The sequence below is a fragment of the Chlamydomonas reinhardtii genome, chromosome 7 (assembly GCF_000002595.2).
Source record: "Chlamydomonas reinhardtii strain CC-503 cw92 mt+ chromosome 7, whole genome shotgun sequence".
NCBI classification, from domain to species: Eukaryota; Viridiplantae; Chlorophyta; class Chlorophyceae; order Chlamydomonadales; family Chlamydomonadaceae; genus Chlamydomonas; species Chlamydomonas reinhardtii.
The window spans coordinates 4561758-4578766 of record NC_057010.1 but is presented as its reverse complement, the minus strand read 5'-3'; the positions used below and the strand labels follow the sequence as shown (position 1 = coordinate 4578766).

Sequence of the window (17009 nt, the reverse complement as noted above, 5' to 3'; positions counted from 1 at the left end):
CGTACGTAGGCGCCAGTGAACATTACCATGTATGCACATGCAGCATTCCGAAGCATCCGTGCAGAGCGCGTGACGCACGACAGGCGCCGCACAGTCATGCTAGGCAAGACCGGCAGTGGGGCCGTCTGGCAGACCTCGTAAATTGGTAGTCGTCCACAAGGGGCATAGGGAATGGAGCCAGCCTGCGTGTTACATTCGAGCCAGCCATGGCGTCAAGGGAACCAAAGGAGGCTGCGGGCGCAATTGCCTCCGCGGCTCCGCCCATCTGCAGGCATCGTAGCGTCAGTCCAACCGCGAGTCCAAGTCCAATACTCCAACAAACCGCAAGACAAAGCGCTTCTTCCAGCTTGTCAAGATACGGCACGCAGTTCGCCCCAGCAGTACGCAAGGTAGTTCAGTAGGTGTGGGCGCGACACCGCTGTGACCCCCTCTGAGAGCAACCTCTGCTCCACGACTCCTCGCCTCTTAACCCGGTGGCTAGTGCGCCGTGCCCATCAATTCCACAATGGGAGTCAAGACTCAAGGAAAGAATAAATCAGCCACCAAGTGGCCCTTAGTTTTAAGAGAATGTGCTGCGTGTGCTGCGCCAGTGCCAGCACACAAGCCGCAGCTTTCGTCTACTCGCCCACGTCGCCCCGTGCCAAGCCATGTGCTACACAGTGATTGCAATAGTACATCGTATGATGATACTTGGGGACGAGCGGCTTGCACCCCACACTGTGGTGCAGTGATATTGGCTATGCAACAAATCAATCGTGACGGGGCTGTGTCCGCTACAGCCCATGTCATTTAAGGTCAAATACCGTTCATCGGGTGTCAGTGGATCAATCTGCTGACGGTCGGGACAATTCATGCAACTGCACAAACGCTCATGCTGTCATAAGCCAAAACGCTACCTTCCAGACACTTGGCACTGTTCTTTACTTTGAAGCACACACACACACACACACACACACACACAAACGCGCGCGCAAACCGTTGCTGGCACCGTTTACTACACTGGGTGCGGGGCCTGATTTGGTAAAAGCCCTTTCCTCTCTTCCGTATGTACACTTGTTCTGAGTTAGTCCCTGCCTGACCTCGCTGTGTGACGTGCATACACCATGCCTGCCATGCCACGCCGTGGCGACAGCAGCAGCTGACACCTCCCGCTGCTACTGCTGCTGCTGCAGACGTGCGGCTGAAGCAGCCTGGGCCCGGACAGTCGGGGACCTTTGACGCTGCAGCAGCCGTCGCCATCACCGCCACCGCCTGCTTCCCGGCTGCTGCAGCAGCTGGCGCCGCCTACTGCTGTGAGGCGGCGGTGCTGCTGCTCCCGCTGGGCCCGCTACCAGGGCTGCAGCCCGGATGCGGCCCATGCCGCCGCCATGTCTCCGCCCATGTCACAGGCGCCCTGCTGCGTGAGGTGGATGGCCTGGTCCCACCACACCTGGTCGGGCTGGTAAGGGTTGCGCATGGACTGCAGGTAGAAGCCGTAGTTCTGAAAGGGGGGGGGTCGGGAGGCGGAGGAGGGGGCATGGAGGTTGGTCGGGAGCAGTGCGGCCAGTATGTGTATGTGTGAGGGCCAGAGGCAACTGGCTTTGCGCAGGCATGGCAGGAAACGGGCGCGTCTTTGCTCCGGCCCGATTGCTTTACTTGCCCGTTGCCAGACACACCCCAAAACACATAAACACACAGCAGCAGCACCGCCGCCCACTCACCGCCATGTCCACTTTGAGCACGTTGGTGCCGTTGAAGCTGAGCTGCTGGTCCCGCACCTGTGCGGTGAGCGGTAAAGCAGCCAAGCAGGCAGGCAGGCACGGCGATTAGAGGTGGTGGTGTATGCCGAAGGCTTCCGAGGGAAATGCAGGGCGCAACCTCTGCTGGCCCCTCCTTCTTTGGCTCGACGTATCCTACCACCCTTCCCCTCCATGGCTTCTTACGGGCGCACACGCGTGTCGTGTCTCCTATGCATCATCCCCCCCTCTGACACCAACACCAACACACACCCCAACACACACACACAATTCTCCCTCCCCTCCCCACGCCCCCCGCACCTCCTGGATGTAGGGGAAGATGTCGGCGCGCTTCCACGTGCTCATCACAGCCATCACCACCGGCAGACCGCCCGCCGGCGCGCCGGCGTACGACATGTACGGCGCAAAGTCCTGCCGCACCGCCGCCAGGAAGGCGGCGAAGCGGGCGCCGTAGGCGGCGGCGTTCCAGTCGTTGTTGGCGTCGCTCTCGCCCTGCACCCACAGCATGCCGCGCAGGCGGGCGTTGGGCCCCGCCGCCCGCATGGCGCGCACCACCGTCTGCGCCATGTCCTTGTAAAGCGGACAGCCCGGGCACCTGCGCGCGTTGGGAAGCAGCACATGGGCAAAGCTTGGTCAACATTCCTCGTTTGTGTGTGTGTGTATGTGTGTGCATGTTTCGTGAGGCGACTTCAAGGATGCCGCATGCTGATCGCATCTCCGTCGCCAGGCCAGGCCCCCCCCCCCATCTGCCACCCTCCCCACAGATCCACCGCTCCCGCCCACCCACCACATGTCTGCCAGGTTGGTGCCGCCCGCCGCCGTGGGCACGAACCCCACGCGGCCGCTCACGCCCAGCTGCAGCAGCACCCGCCCAAAGCCCAGGTCGGGGCCACACGAGTCGTAGAAGGCGGGGTTGGCGCCGCGGCTGATGCAGCCCACACAGGGCGTGGCGTCGCGCCACTGGTTGGTGGGGTTGTTGCCCAGGTTGAACGTCAGCAGCCTGGGGGGTTGGGGTTGGGATGGGTGGGGGGACGGGAAAGCGTGGTGGTGGAAGGGCAGGGGCGGGTGGGGTAGGGACCGGGCAGAGTGCGTTGAGCGACACGGTGTGACTGACACGAGGAGCACGTGGAGCAGTGGAGGGGCACTAATGGTGTTGGCACTGGAAGCTGCGGACCTGCTGAACAACCTGATGAGCCCAGCAAAGCCCCAGTCACTGCCAGACTTTCCGGGCCCTGCACAAGTGCCACCTCCACCGCCTCCCTCCTTCCCTCCCTCCCCCGCCGCTGCCACCACGGCCCGGGTGTCGCACTCACTTGCCGGGGACGGGCGAGCAGCAGGCGGGCCGTGAGCCCTGCATGTTCTCACCCACGGCGTTGGACTGGCCTGCATGTCAGCATGTGCATATGCGGATGGGTGGCGGGGCGGGGGGGGGGGTTTGTAAATACCAGCCCAAACTAACCCTAAAGCAACGAAAACGAGCGGAGGGGGGGTGAGCACGTGCGGGTGTGTAGGGGCTGGTTGTCGGGCCCTTTGTGCCTGCTGCTTACTTTTTCACCACCTGCCCAAGGCCCTCTTGCCAACAAGTGCCAACAACGAATCCTCCCTGGCTGCAACACGCCGCGGCACGGCAGCGGCACGCATGCGGCACGCCCCATTCCAACCCAACCCAACGCGACCCGAACCACCCCACACAAAGTCACCTGCAATGATCCATATGTCCAGACCGGCATCAATTGCCGGATCCGTCTTGTCGTACGTCTTGAGTGTGGTCAGGTCAATGGGGCCCGTCCATCCCAGGTAGTCGACGTCGGGTTTGGGCAGCGGCGCGCGAGGCGGGCGCGGCGGGGACGGGGGCGAGGGAGACGGAGGCGGGGGAGAGGGGGGTGGGGGAGAGGGGGGCGGCGGAGAGGGGGGCGGGGGCAAGGGGGGCGGGGGCGAGGGCGGAGGAGGCGAGGGTGGAGGGGGCGAGGGTGGAGGTGGCGCGGGCGGAGGGGGAGAGGGAGGGGGTGGAGGAGGCGGGGAGGTAGGGGGCGGCGGCTGGTCAAGCCCACGCGCCTCGATGTCGGAAGGAGGAGGCGAGGGGCTTCGCCGCCGGTGCCGCCGCAGTGGCGGCGTGGGAGATGGTGGTGGAGGAGGGGAGGGGGGCTGCGGCGACGGAGGCGGGGGTGAAACAGACCGCGAGCCGATGTCATTGGGAGGCGGCCGGGGCGTACGCGGTGGCCGGCTCCTCCGCGCTTGCAGCTGTCTCCGTGGTACAGAGATTCCGTCGTCGCGGCTACCATCCTGCTCTGAGGACCCTGTCTCCGCGCCGCCAGACTCTACTTGTTGTCGCATGCCCAACAGCTCGCGCTGTCGGAAGTGCGAGCCCGCCCCCTTGAGGCGCGACCAGGCACCGTCTGAGTCTGCAGATTGCATGCAAGGAGCGTTTCAGTGCGTCGAATAAGCTTTGGCCCTGAACAAAAAACGACTAGCGACCCAAGCTGCCGTCAGCTCGAGGGCGTTGGCAAGCGGTTGCGCTCTTTCAGCTCCTGCTCACCGAGCACCGACGAATCATCAACATCGCTTGGATGTAAGCTGACGCTTAGGCAGGTGCTTTGACGCGCGAAGCATGCCAGCAGAAGTGCTAAGACCAAGCGATGACCGGCGAAAAGCCCGGCACTCTGACTGGTGTGGCCGCTGGCCAGCGACTTGGGCATTTTAACCGCTCGAGCTGGAAGTTGAAGTATGTGAGCTTAGGAAGCGGTCTCCGTCTAGTCAGTAACGACGTGAGACTCGCAGGACCGAGGCTAAATCCTCGTCCGACCGTGCCAACTCGAGGCGGGTATGCCTTTGGGGCCTGTATCTTGTATTTAGATGAAGCAGAGCATCAGAAATATATGTAGGGCAGCGCCGGCAGGGTCTTGGTTCGTGGCGCGCTCGGGGGCTGTGCGGGCTGTCGCCACAATGCAGCTGGGCCCGCTACGTTTGCTAGCGCGCTGGAGCAAACGCCTTGACGTACTCAAAAATATATTCTTGTCTACATAAAACAAATGTACTAATGCCCCGTGTGGTCGCTGTTTCAGACAAGCTACCAGAGTGAGACGACAAAGGAAAGGACCCAACTCGCCCGCTCCCAATCCTGAGTGACCCGAGTGCGCGTTGAATATAATTTACAAAACCAAAATGCAATTGACATTTACTTTAAGCATTCGGTCTCCTCTGTGGCTGGCGGCCGGTAGGGCGGCAGTTGCGCTGCGAACCCCGACACGAAGGACACGAGCCCGCGACCCACACAGCTTTCCAAACCGCCCTTTGACGCATGCACCCATCTCTTCATGCACCAACCTTCTCATGCAGCATCTCTTCTCATCCAGGCTAACCTCTCGCCCGACCTCATCATCACATCATGGCTGACATAAGCTTGGGGGCATGGCGTCGTTAAGGCTGGCCTCGCGACCAGCGTCTCCTGAGGCATCCCTAGCAAAATGCAATTGGGTGCTCGGCCGACGGTGGAACCGGGGTCATCGCGGAAACTGTTACACGTGGCGGACATGACACACTTTCGTAAACTGAGTGTCTGCGGACTGTGGGCCGTTACCGCGACAGTGGCATATGACACGCTCTGATCCATGCTCTCCCAGTCGGTCCGTCGGTCCGTGGCTTCGGCCATCAGAGCGCGGAGAAGCACGGAGCCCGGATGTGCTTTCAGCAGCGTCTTGGAGTGGACTCCTCTTGCTGCACACCATGTTATGTTACACTGTTACAGCAAACGGCCAGACGTGTCGCCCCGCCCACACTCCATTCACGCACCCGCACCCACACGACCCAGCACCGCCCACCCACCACCCACCCACCCACCCACCCACCCCACCGCATACACACGCACGTATCATTACGAAATCCCCGAGCACGTCCCAGCCCACGTCCCAGTGAGCGGCTCCCCACCTAGCGGTCGCCCTACAGCGCCCGCCATGGCCAACGACGTAGTCAACCATACATGCCCGGTGAAAGTAAGCACCAGCAGCACTGCCTGTCCCCACGTCACAACGCTATACAACGCACAGTCACCCCTACCACTTCCGCCACTGCCACAGTGCCGCTACACCAGCATCAGCACCCCCTCGGCCCCCTCCCACAATTATTATCGCTGGCACCTAACGCTTCTGCCTGTGCTCCGCTAGTTTAGCTTGTTTGGTTTAGTTTGGGCTGATATTGACAACCCCACTCCCACCCCCACCCCCACCCCCACCCCTTGCACGGCCTGCGCACATGAACGCCCACGGGGCCATGCCCCAGGCCGCACCGCACGCATTTCTCATGGGCGTCGTGGCACTTCCGTCCCGCACCGGCGCCACCACCGGCACCGCAGCTAGTAGCGGCTCCCTACCCCACGCCCCTGTACCATACATCCATACACCGCCCGGCGCCCCGGGCCCCCTCACGGCCTCACGCCGCCGGCCCCCCGACACCCCCCGTAATAACTCAAGGGGCGCTTGCAAACTGTTCTTAATGGACCCCTCTAGTATTGTTCCACGATCAGCCCACGATCCATGCTGAAATCCCTCATGGCCACGCTTCACGCGCTTGCCTGCACGACAAAAGTTGCGCGTCGCATATGCTTGTTGATCGGCTTGCACGTGCTCTCACCAGCTCACCCCGCCTTGCCCGCCAAGCGCCAACCCTCACCTCCATCCACCTCCATCCCACCCCACCTATCTTCACAATAACAGAACCAAAACAGACTGGGGCGGCCCTCCCTTATCTAGCTCATCCAGCGCCAACCGCCTGCTGCCGTACTTTCCGCACGTTCAGTTGGGCAGTTGGGCGGTTGCCCACGCGATGATGTCCACCGCGTCCAGCCCCTCCACGTAGTCGCGGTATGCGGTGTAGTTGACGTGGGAGGGGAGGGGCGGCGGCCGCCACACCACGCTGTTGCGCACGGCGCAGTCGTTCCTGCGTGTGAGGTGCGGTGGCGGGGGGGAGGGCGGGGTGTTTGGGGTGTGTGGTGTGTGTGTGTGGGGGTGTGTGTGTGTGTGGGGGGGGGGCGTGTGTGGGGCGGGGGGCGAAGCGGGTCACAGGGTTATGCGTGGGACCGCACACCCGACCTGACAAAGCCTGCTGCAGCTCTCGACCCCTGGAATGCGCGTCCGGTCACAACGCCGCGCACGCATGCCCTCCTCGCCAAAGCTGTGCCTAATGCAATCCCCACCGCAGCCTCACCAACGCCCACACCAAGCCCCGCACCGCTTTCCCCGCACGGCACCCCACCGCACCGCACCGCATCAACCCGAACTGCAAGCCTCCCCTCCCCGGAATTTCTCTTCGGGCCCGGGTACATACCCCCCCCCCCTCCCGCCCCACCACTCACCTCTGCCAGGCCCTCCTGAATCCATCCAGTGCGTCAATCTGCCCAACCACCTCCTGAAGCCGCCGCCGCCGCCGCCCGCCGAACCCCTCCTGCTGACCTAGCAGCCACCACGGCAGGCTCTCCTGCCCCTCCTCCCTCTCGCGACCCTCCTCCCTCTCACGAACCTCCTCCCTCTCACGCCGCGCCTCCCTCTGGCGACCCTCCTCCCCTCCCACCCGCTCCGGCCTCTCACGCCTCTCCTGCTGCTGCCTCTGCTGCCGCTGTCGGGCAGCTGCCGGCCCGCCGCCAAGTGCCTTTCCACCCTCCGCCTCCTCCTCTTCCTCCTCCCTGTCCTCTCCCTGCCATCCTCGCTGCCCCTCCCGCCGCTCCTCATCGTCATCACCATCATCCCTCGCCTGCCGCCGCGTCTGCCGCCGCACCCGCGGCCCACGGCCGCCGCCGCCGCCGCCAGGACCGCCGCCGCCGCCGCCGCCGCCATCAGGGCCGGGCCCGCCCAGTCCGCCCAGCCGCCCGCCTTCCAGCAGCTCCAGCAGGGCCGGGTGGACGCTGTCAGGCAGGTCCGACATGCGGATGTAGCCCCCAGAGGCGGCGGAGGCGGCGGCAGTAGCATCAACGGTGCTACTGCCGGCGCCGTTGCTGCTGCCCTCTGCATCATCAGCAGCCGTGGTGGTGGTGGCATCAGTGGTATCGGCCTCGGCATCTGCTGCTACAGCCCTGGGCCTGGCGAGGAGGCGCCGGCGCTTGACCCGGTTGACGGCTGCTACTGCCGCCAGCGGGTCATCGGCAGCGGCCGCTGCAGTAGCAGCTGTAGCAGCAGCAGCGGCGGCGGCGGCAGCCGCCACTTGCGCGGCGGTGGGTGCTACAGCCAATGTGGCCCCTGCCGGCAGCAGGGCTGACGGCGGCTGTAGCGGCAGGGCATTGGGGGCAGGCGCCGCCAGGGCGGCTGTAGCCGCCGCGGCAGCAGCAACCTCCGCCGCCGCCGCAGCGGCGGCAGTAGCGGTGGCGGATGCGGTGGGGCGCTTCGACACCGGCTGAGGGGTCTGCGTGCTGCTGCTGCTGCTGCTGCTGCTAGTGCCGCCTGCTGCCGCGGCGCCACTGGTGCTACTGCTGCTGGTGCTACTGCGGCTGGGAATGGGAATGGGGACCATGCTGACATCGGGGTTGGGGCCGGGGAAAACGGAGCCGCGTGTGGGGCCGTAGGCGAAGGGCGCGGGCTTCCCCGGGGTCTTGGGGGTCCGGGAAATATACACGTTGTACCTGTGTGTATGTGTGTGTGTGTGTGTGTGTGTGTGTGTGTGTGTGTGTGTGTGTGTGTGTGTGTGTGTGTGTGTGTGTGTGTGTGTGTGTGTGTGCGCTGTGTCGGGATGACATGGGTACGTCCCTCCCCTACCAGCTGCCCCGCCCCCCTTGCACACACATTGGATTCAACCCCACCGCCCCAAACTCAGGATCCCACGCACGCCTCCCCAATCAAACACACACACACACACACACACGTCGCGTCATTGGGCGGGCTTTCGTTTCGTTTTTTAACACACACACACACACACACGCTGCCCCCACCCCCCACCCACCCGTCGTAGTCCCCGGTGGAGTTGGCGGCGGCGTTCCAGAACAGCGCCCCTGCCAGTGGACCGCCCGCCCGCGCCGAGTCAATCAGCTGCTCGAATGACACCTGCACGCGTGCGTGTGCGTGTGCGTGTGCGTGTGTGTTTAGTGTGTGGGGTGCGCGGTGTGTGTGGGTGTGTTGAGTGCGTGGTGTGTGCTGTGCGTGGGTGTGTGTGGGTGGTGTGCGGGGTGTATGGGGTGTGCGGGGTGTGCGGGTGGTGGGGAACGGGGTTGGGGCTGAGGGTGGGGTTGCCAGTGGTGATGGGAACTGGAAAGGGGGGTGGCGGTAGGGTGGGGGATGGGGTGTGTGGGGGCGGGCGGCAGCAAAGGGCTGTAAAAGCCCATGGGACCGTCGGACGTTGAACTCCTTATCACTTCTCACACTATCATTCCCTTGCAGCATGCCTGCCGCACGTGCGAGACACACGAACCCAAGCGCTCCCTCCTCGCCCCCACGCCCGCCTTCACACCGCCCGCATCCCCTCTGACTCACCTGCAGCAACACACGCCGGTCGTACTCCCACTCCCGCCTGTAGGGATGGCGATAGTGAGAGCGCGGGCGGGAGCGCGCGAGTGATTCAACGCGTTGGCGGTTTGCGGCGATGTAGCTTAGCTTGTCGTGTTTAATACCGTCGCAGCGGCGTGGGTTTGCTCGGGCGCGCATGCATCTGCTTGTGCATGCTACTTCTCTCACGGATGCATCTGCACATGGGTGAATTTGTTGATACCTCCGCCGAACCCTCAGCCCTTGCAGCTTCCCTTCCTCACGTATCGCCAATCCACGTACCACAACTGGGAGCGCTCCCCCCAAACCCCCCTTCCCTCCGCCCCTTTCCACCGCCCCTCTCCCCATAAGGACTACCGCTTGTAACTCACGCCTCTGCCTGTGCTCCGCTAGCTGGGCTTGGATTGGTTTAGCCTGGGCTGGAACTCACAACAACACCCCCCCCACTCAACGCGCGACTGTTTCCTTACGGGATTGGTTCAACGTTAACCCCCACTCAACCCCCACCACCCCCCGCCTCCTGCCTCACCACCACGTGAGGCCGTACTCCTCCAGCAGCAGCGGCTTGCCGATACGCCGCGCCACCTCCACATGCGCCTCCATGTAGCGGGTGAACCTGGGGGATTACATTCATGATTAGTTAAGAAGGGGAGGGGGAGAGAGGGGGGAGGGAAGAGCACGTGCTGTGTGGGGAGGGGGGGAACCACGCCGGGCCTACGGCGATAGCAACCCCCCAGCCCCGTCACACCCCCTAATTATGACCCACCAGTTGATGTAGCACACGAAGTCACACTTCTTCCAGGTGGGGTCGTTGCGGCGGGGGTCGGGGTTGAAGGGCAGCGCCTCGAGCTGTCAGGTAGGTGGGTAGGTGAGTAGGTAGGTGTTTTTGGGGGTGGAGAAGACATCAAAGGCGTTGGACGGAAGTGTTGAGGGTAGGGCAGCGGCGAGGAAAAATGTCCTGTGTTGCCCTCTACGGTAATTCTCAGCCCCACACGAACAGCCCACACCCAACAAAACTACTCCCGCATCCCCCGGGCTGGGTTTGGGGCTTGTTTTCTAGGGATTACAACATACACACACACACTGCCCGCCCCCTCCGGTCAACCCACCCTCACCTCCCAGCACCCCACCTCACCTGTCGCTCGTACACGTGCACACACGCGAAGTCGTGATTCTTCATCGACACAGTCGCCACCCAGTCCTCACCTGAGGGCGAGCGTGTGTGGGTGTGTGTGTGTGTGTGTGTGCATATGTGTGTGTGTGTGTGGGGGGGGGGGGTACATTCATGATTAGTTAAGGGAGTGGTAGACGGTAGACCATCTTGCGGAACATGAAGCGTTTGTGTGTGTGTGGGGGGGGGGGGGTTGGGGTCGGGGTGGAGGTGGAGAGAGAGGGGCTGGAGCTGAAGGAGGTGAGCAGAAGTCAGGTAGACGCAGGGTAGAAAGGGCAGAAGCAGAGCAGGTGTATGCGAAACCCAGCTGCCTCACCGCACCACCACAGCACCGCACCACCACAGCACCTCCACCCCCTCATCACTCACCCTCGCACTGCGCGCCCGCCCCCGGGTTGAGCAGGTGGGCGTTGGTCTCCGGGTCGGGCATGAAGTAGCCCTCACTGCCCTGGTGGTACACGAGCAAACAAAACACACACGCATAATAAACAAACACAACACACACGCACATGCGATTGGGGTTGTATCGACGGCCTGCCCGGCAGCGTCCCGGCAGCTTCCCGGCCCGCCATGTGCGATTCATCTCGCCCACAGCCTGTAGCCAAGCTGTCAGCAATTCCGCCGGCCTCGCTCCCCCCCCCCCTTTGTGGGAGTGGCGTACCCATACAGCCAGCGGTGACGGCACCACCGTCCACATCCCCTGCTACAATCCCCCCTCCCCACCTCCCACACGCATCTCCCACTTCCTCAACAAAAAAAGTCCACGTCCCGCGCTCTTTGCATAGTTTGGTATCTAAAGCCCCGCCCTCCCCACCTCCCACTCCCGCACACACACCTGTGTGATGAGGTGGTGGCTGTCAATGCTGCGCAGGTAGGCGCTCATCTCGCGAAGCCAGTCCAGCTTGATGCCCACCTCGGCGGGGGAGCAGCCTGGGGGGGAGCGGAGGGGGGAGCGGGGCGTGTGTGTGTGTGTGTGTGTGAGTGTGTGTATGTGTGTGTGTGTGTGCATATGGTTGTGTAGGGCGGTTGGGGGCTGAGCCCCGTCTTCCTCCCACCCCCACCCCCACTCCCTTACCCCCGCCCCGCCCTATCCCATCCACCCCCTCTTCCCCCTGCCAACCTCCCCCACCCCCACCCCCAACCCGCAACCCCCCTCCCAACACTCCCCCCCAACACACACATACACACACAAGCCCCCGCCCCCACGCACCCGGGCACCTCGGCTCGTTCATGACGTCCCACCCCAGTATGGTTGGGTCGTCGCCGTAGCGGCGGCCGTTGTAGGCATTGACCCGGTTGACCATCACGTCAAAGTGCCGCTTTACCTGAGGAGGGGGGAGAGGAGGGGGAGGAGGAGGAGGGGAGGAGGAGGCGGGGGCGGGGTTGTAGATACCAAAACTAAACCAAAACCAAAACTAAAACGAGCGGAGCACAGGCAGAGAGGGGGGGAGAAGGGGGTTTCGTTTCTGCCATTCCCAGGACGCGGCATTTCAAGCGGATGTCCTTGGAGGTGGGTGGGGACCGGCGGGTATTCATGTTGCATGCGTGCATGGCCAGGAGGGCCTCCCTCAGGCAGCACACACACACGCACACACACACACGCGCGCGCTCGCACACGCTCCCCCCACCAGCTCGCGTGTGGATCTGTCCCGGTAGTAGTCAAGCACCGTCTTGCCCTCTGCAGATGGGGGGGAGTAGGGGGGGGGGCAGGGGGATTGAGTGGGTCGGTTGGGTCAGTTGGGTCCGCAGGGGGGGGCAGCGGTTCTGAGGTCGAGCCCAATGCGCGCGCCTCCCAATCTCCCACTTTTGTTCCCATCATTCCTCCGCCCCTCCTCTCTCCTGTTGTCCTGGGTTTGGCGATGACTCCTACAGGTACGGCTCTGGCACAATACTCCCAACGGTATCCCAAACAGTAATCTGCGCCCCACCCACCTCCCACTCCCGTAAAGCAGAGGCCACGCTCTCCTCCTCGCTCCTTTGCATTGGGTTCGCTATAGTTAAGGCTGATACCTGCAACCCCCCACATCTCCATCTCCCCCCCACACTTCTCCCCCACTTTCCCCCTCGCTCACCCCCCTCCCCCATCCCCCCCACTCTCCCCCCCTTGCAACTAACGCCTCTGCCTGTGCTCCGCTCGTTTTCGTTGGATTTGGTTTAGTTTGGGCTGGTATTTACAACCCCCCCCAACTCCCCCCCCTATTCTGCCCCCCTGCCTCACCCGCGCTGCCAGTGGCCATGTACAGGTAGTGCTCGGGCCCGCGGTACTGCGGCCACAGGTTGGTGAGAGCCAGGATGACGCGCAGCCCGAACTTGGAGGCCAGGTACAGACAGTAGTCCAGGCCCAGGAACTGGGGGGTGGGGAGGGAGGGAGGGGGTTGTAAATACCAGCCCAAACTAAACCAAACCCGATGCAATAGAGCGAGGAGGAGAGCGTGGCCGATGCTTTTGGGGGGGGGAGGGGGTTGGGAGGAGGAGGGAGGAGGGGAGAAGGGGATTGGGAGGAGGAGGGGAGGGTTGGGAAGGAGGGGGGAGAGGGAGGAGGGAGGAGGGAGAGGGAGCGAGGGGAAGCGAGGGAGGAGAGGAGGAGGAGCCGGCTCAAAAGCTAAAGCTGGTTGGGTTTATGCTGCCAGACCGGAAGACGGGGGGTGTGGACACGCCAAGACGAGGTGGCCTCACTGCTGGACTGATGGCATGGCATGCCGCAGGCTGCTGACACGCCACACATACACGCACACACACACACACACACACACACACATGCCACACATACACACACACACGCCACACATGCACACACACACACACACATACACACACACACGCACACGCACATACTGCGCACACACACTCTGCGCTGGCACCCACCTGGTCTTCGTCGTACTCCCCCGGGTTGAGCGGCAGTCCCCGGTTGAACGCCCACCAGCGCCCCACACGCATGCCTAGACGCTGTGGGTGTGTGCAGGGGGGAGGGGGTCAGGAAAGCATGAAAGGGAAACGCTGTGTGAGTCCGCCAAGCGAGGGAACGCGTGCGAGTGTGCGTCATCCATCATCTCAGCTCACGCCACAAGGCGGTAATGCTCTCGCCCTTGTGCACGCACCCCCACGCACACACCTTCAACTTTGGGCGGGCTTCATTCCGTTGCTTTTTTGCACCTCCAACCCCATAACCCTGTGCCAGTCACCTCCCTTCACCATTCCTACCACACCCTCCCCCCGTCCCCACACCCGCACCCACACCCACACCCCCACTTGTGCCGACGCCATGAAGTGCGCCGCCTGCGTGCGCCCCCACTCGTGTTCGAAGTTGGCAAGGTTGGGCAGCCAGTGCGCGTTGAAGCCGATGAAGTAGAAGGGGCGGCCGGTGGCGGGGTCAATGAACTGGTGGCCGCGGCTGTGGAAGTATATGAAAGTGGCGGGGAGCAGGATGGGGAGAGAGGGGGGACGGTGGTGTGAGAGTGGGGCAGTGGGCAGCGGGGCAAGGGGAAGGTGGGGTTGCAATATAGGGGTGTAGGTGAGGGCACTGCGTAAGCCCGGCCCAAGGCGCCGCGCAAGGCAGGCCCAAGCAAAGGCAGAGGCAGAAGATCCATGAATGAGCACCCATGCCCAAGCACCCATGCCCAAGCAAAGACCCGGGCTGCTGGCAATGGGGTGGCGGTGCATTACGGCGGGGTCGGCATCCCTATCTAGGAACGCCCGCAGCAGGGGGGGGCGGCCTTGACCGCAACCTCCCTCACCCTGCTGCCCTGCTAGCATATAGCATGCTAGACTGTTAGCCTGCTACAGCGACAGCTCACATGGACACGAATGCGGACTGGGGAGGCACAGGCGGAGAGGGCGTGACCTGTGCGGCGAGGGGTGGGGCCATGGGAGGGGGAAAGGGGAGGGTAAGGAGGAGGAGAAGGAAGGAGGAGGAGGAAGGGGAGGGTAAGGAGCAAGGTAAGGATCAGGGTTCCAAGCATGGCGGACATGAGCTGTCATGTGCGCACACACGCGCATACACAAACACACACACACACGCACACTGTTTTCCCTTGTACTCTTAAAACACACACACACACACACATACACACTCACACACACACACACACACACACACACACACGAACACGCGGACAAAAACGCACCAGGGGCGGCCGGATGAGTATGACATCCGCCGAGTCCACTGCACGTGTGTCCTTGGTGTAGCGCTGTCCCGTCAGGCGGACAGTGGCGGCAGTAGCAGCGGCGGCGGAGGCGGCAGTAGCCGGTGTTGTGGTTGCGACGGGCGCAGTGGCGACGGGAGCGGCGGGCGCAGCAATTGGCGCAGCAGCGGCAGTAGCAGCAGCAGGTACAGATGGTACGGCGGTGGCGGCAGTGGCAGCGGTGGCGGCGGCGGCGGCGGGGAGAGGAATGGCAGTAGCAGAGGCGGCGTCAGCAGCAGCAGCAGAGGGAGATGCAGCGGCAGGTGTGGCGGTGATGGTGGGTGTGGCAGCGGCCGTGGGCGCGGGGGCTGGAGGAACAGCAGCGGCACGCGACGCGGTTGGAGCGGGTGCGGGTGCCGCCGCCGCCCCCAAGGAGGGCGCTGTCCCCACGGCTGCTGGTGCTGCTGGTGCGGCTGCTGGTGGTGGTGTTTGTGCGGGTGGTGGGGTTTGTGCTGGTGCTGCTGGTGCTGCCGTGGGCGTGCCCGCTCCCTGACCCGCCCCCGCGGCTGCAGCTTTCGGCTGTGGTGCCGGCTGCGGCGGCCCCGGCGCGTTCCCCTGAACGCAAGCAAGGTTGGGTTGGAGGAGGTGGAGGTGGTAAGAGGAGGAGGTATAGGCGGTGGCCGATTCGCCTGGTCCATCGCCCTTTCCCCGCCCCCATACCGTAATGCTTTCCTATTTATGCTGCTGTGTTCTCGCCTCGCTAACTTAGCTATTCGCATGCACACGCGCTCGTAATGTCTTTCCACGCCCGCAACAATTATAACGCACGCGCAATCACTCACCGGGCCGAGGCTGATCACGGTGGGCGCCCTCGACGCCTGCAACAGCCCACGGCCGCCGCCTCCCGCCGCCGCTGACGCCGCCGCCGCGCCAGGCGCCGCTTCCTCATCCTCCTGCGGCCCACCCCAGCCACCGGCCGCTGTGACAGCGGCCTCCGTTGCCCCCGCCTTGGCTGCCGCTGCCGCCTGCACTTCCCCCTCCGCATCCCCGTCATCTTCCTCCTCTTCCTCCTTCGCCGCAACAGCCGCAGCCGTGGTCAGCTCGGCCGCCGCCATTTGCGCCGCCTCCGCTGCTACAGCCGCCGCCTCCACCGCCAGCTCCGCCGCCGCCACCGCCACCTCCGCCAGCAACTGCGCTTCCGAGGCGACCAAAGCTGCAGGAGCATTGCTAGCCCCCTGCTGCTGCTCCTCCTCCGCCCTTACCGCTGCTGCTACAGCCTCTGGCGCCTGCGGCGGTGCTGCTACAGCCGGCGGATGCGGCAGTTGCTGCCGCGGCGGCTGCAGGTGCCGCTGGTGCTCCAGGGCCATTGGCGGCAGTAGCACAGTGTCACTGCTGCCTGGGACAGCGCCATTGCTGCTGCTTTTGCTTCTGCTTCTGCTGCTTTTCTCAGTGCCCTCCCTGCTGCTACTGCCAGCTGTGCTGCTGCCGGTGCGGCCGCCGCCGCCAACGCTGCTGATGCGGCTACTGCCGCCGGCGTCGCCCGGAAGCTGCGCCGCCATCGCGCCGCCGCATCCGGGCAGCGGCTGTAGCATGACCGCCACAACCGCCAGCAGTAGCAGCGGCATGGCTGCTGCTACTGCCGCCAGCACCGCCCGCCGCCCCACTGGCACGGCTCGGCCGCCATGCCGCCCGCGGCTACTGCCGTAGCCCACGCCGCCGCCACTGCTGCCGCCGTGTCCACCTCCTCCGCTGCTGCTGCAGCCGTGATAACCCACCCCACCTCCGTCGTCGGGTCTGCGTGCTGTAGCAGCAGCAGCAGCAGCAGCAGCAGCAGCAGCAGCAGCAGCGCTACTGCCGCGCACGCGCTTGCCTGGCGGGCGCCTGCTGCTGCCGGAAGTGACGTGAGTGCCGCCGGGTGGTGCCCTCGGCGTCCCACCCCCGCCCTCATCGAGCATCGTAAGGAATGCTGTTGTTATGTTCGGTGCGGGACACAAGGTAGGAAATTACGGTCGGGTTATGTCGATCTCTATGCTTGCTTGCTTCGCCTTCGGTGCGTGCGCTTTCTCGCTGCCACTATCGATCGGCTTCTTTCTTGATAAGATGAAGGGTTGTCTTGTCTGTTAGCGCGAATGCCTGAGCTCGTCTGATCTAGAGCTGCTCGCCCCCGACCCAAGGGCCCCTCAGACCCGCCCGCCCGCCCGCCTGCTGACCCCCGGCTTGGACTCCAGCCAGCTGCTGACTTGACAGCCGCGGCACACACACATTCCCATCGGCTGCTGCGCCTTCCTAGCTAGCCGCATTACTGCTGAACTCGCGCACGAGCGCCAGCAGGCCCCGGTCGAGCGCGGCATGCCAGGATTGGAGGAGTTTGCTTGCACGCCTCCGCCGTCCGACAGCAGAGCCCGCAGGCGCGGCAGGCGCGCATACTGCCGCCGCACAGGAAAGCGGCCCGCGGTCAGGATCAAGCACCGGGAAGCCGGTTATTGGATGTGCTGCCGCGGGCGCGGCATGAGTAACGTAT

At 64.0% G+C, this 17009-nt stretch overlaps 2 protein-coding genes across 3 annotated transcripts; both read right to left on the bottom strand.

The window, feature by feature from the left end:
• Positions 1–177: 177 nt before the first annotated feature.
• CHLRE_07g344000v5 (uncharacterized protein) lies at positions 178–4794 on the bottom strand. The gene is made up of 7 exons (XM_043064413.1): positions 4273–4794; positions 3437–4138; positions 3050–3119; positions 2524–2736; positions 2037–2331; positions 1701–1757; positions 178–1480 (listed from the first exon to the last, which is right to left on the bottom strand). Exons 2-7 carry the CDS (start codon positions 4068–4070, stop codon positions 1328–1330), a joined length of 1422 nt encoding a protein of 473 aa, XP_042922981.1. The 5' UTR covers positions 4071–4138; positions 4273–4794; the 3' UTR covers positions 178–1327.
• Positions 4795–4873: 79 nt separating this feature from the next.
• On the bottom strand, positions 4874–16594 carry CHLRE_07g343933v5 (uncharacterized protein). 2 transcript variants are annotated; one of them, XM_043064411.1, is made up of 17 exons: positions 15331–16594; positions 14492–15103; positions 14162–14208; positions 13617–13758; positions 13233–13313; positions 12586–12715; positions 11996–12045; positions 11578–11692; positions 11203–11297; positions 10737–10815; positions 10332–10402; positions 9963–10045; positions 9726–9812; positions 9185–9221; positions 8658–8758; positions 7084–8340; positions 4874–6668 (listed from the first exon to the last, which is right to left on the bottom strand). In XM_043064411.1, exons 1-17 carry the CDS (start codon positions 16441–16443, stop codon positions 6524–6526), a joined length of 4245 nt encoding a protein of 1414 aa, XP_042922980.1. In that variant the 5' UTR covers positions 16444–16594; the 3' UTR covers positions 4874–6523. The 2 variants fall into 2 exon arrangements, with proteins under 2 accessions (XP_042922980.1, XP_042922979.1); XM_043064412.1 differs by having other exon boundaries at positions 14492–14554.
• Positions 16595–17009: the final 415 nt, after the last annotated feature.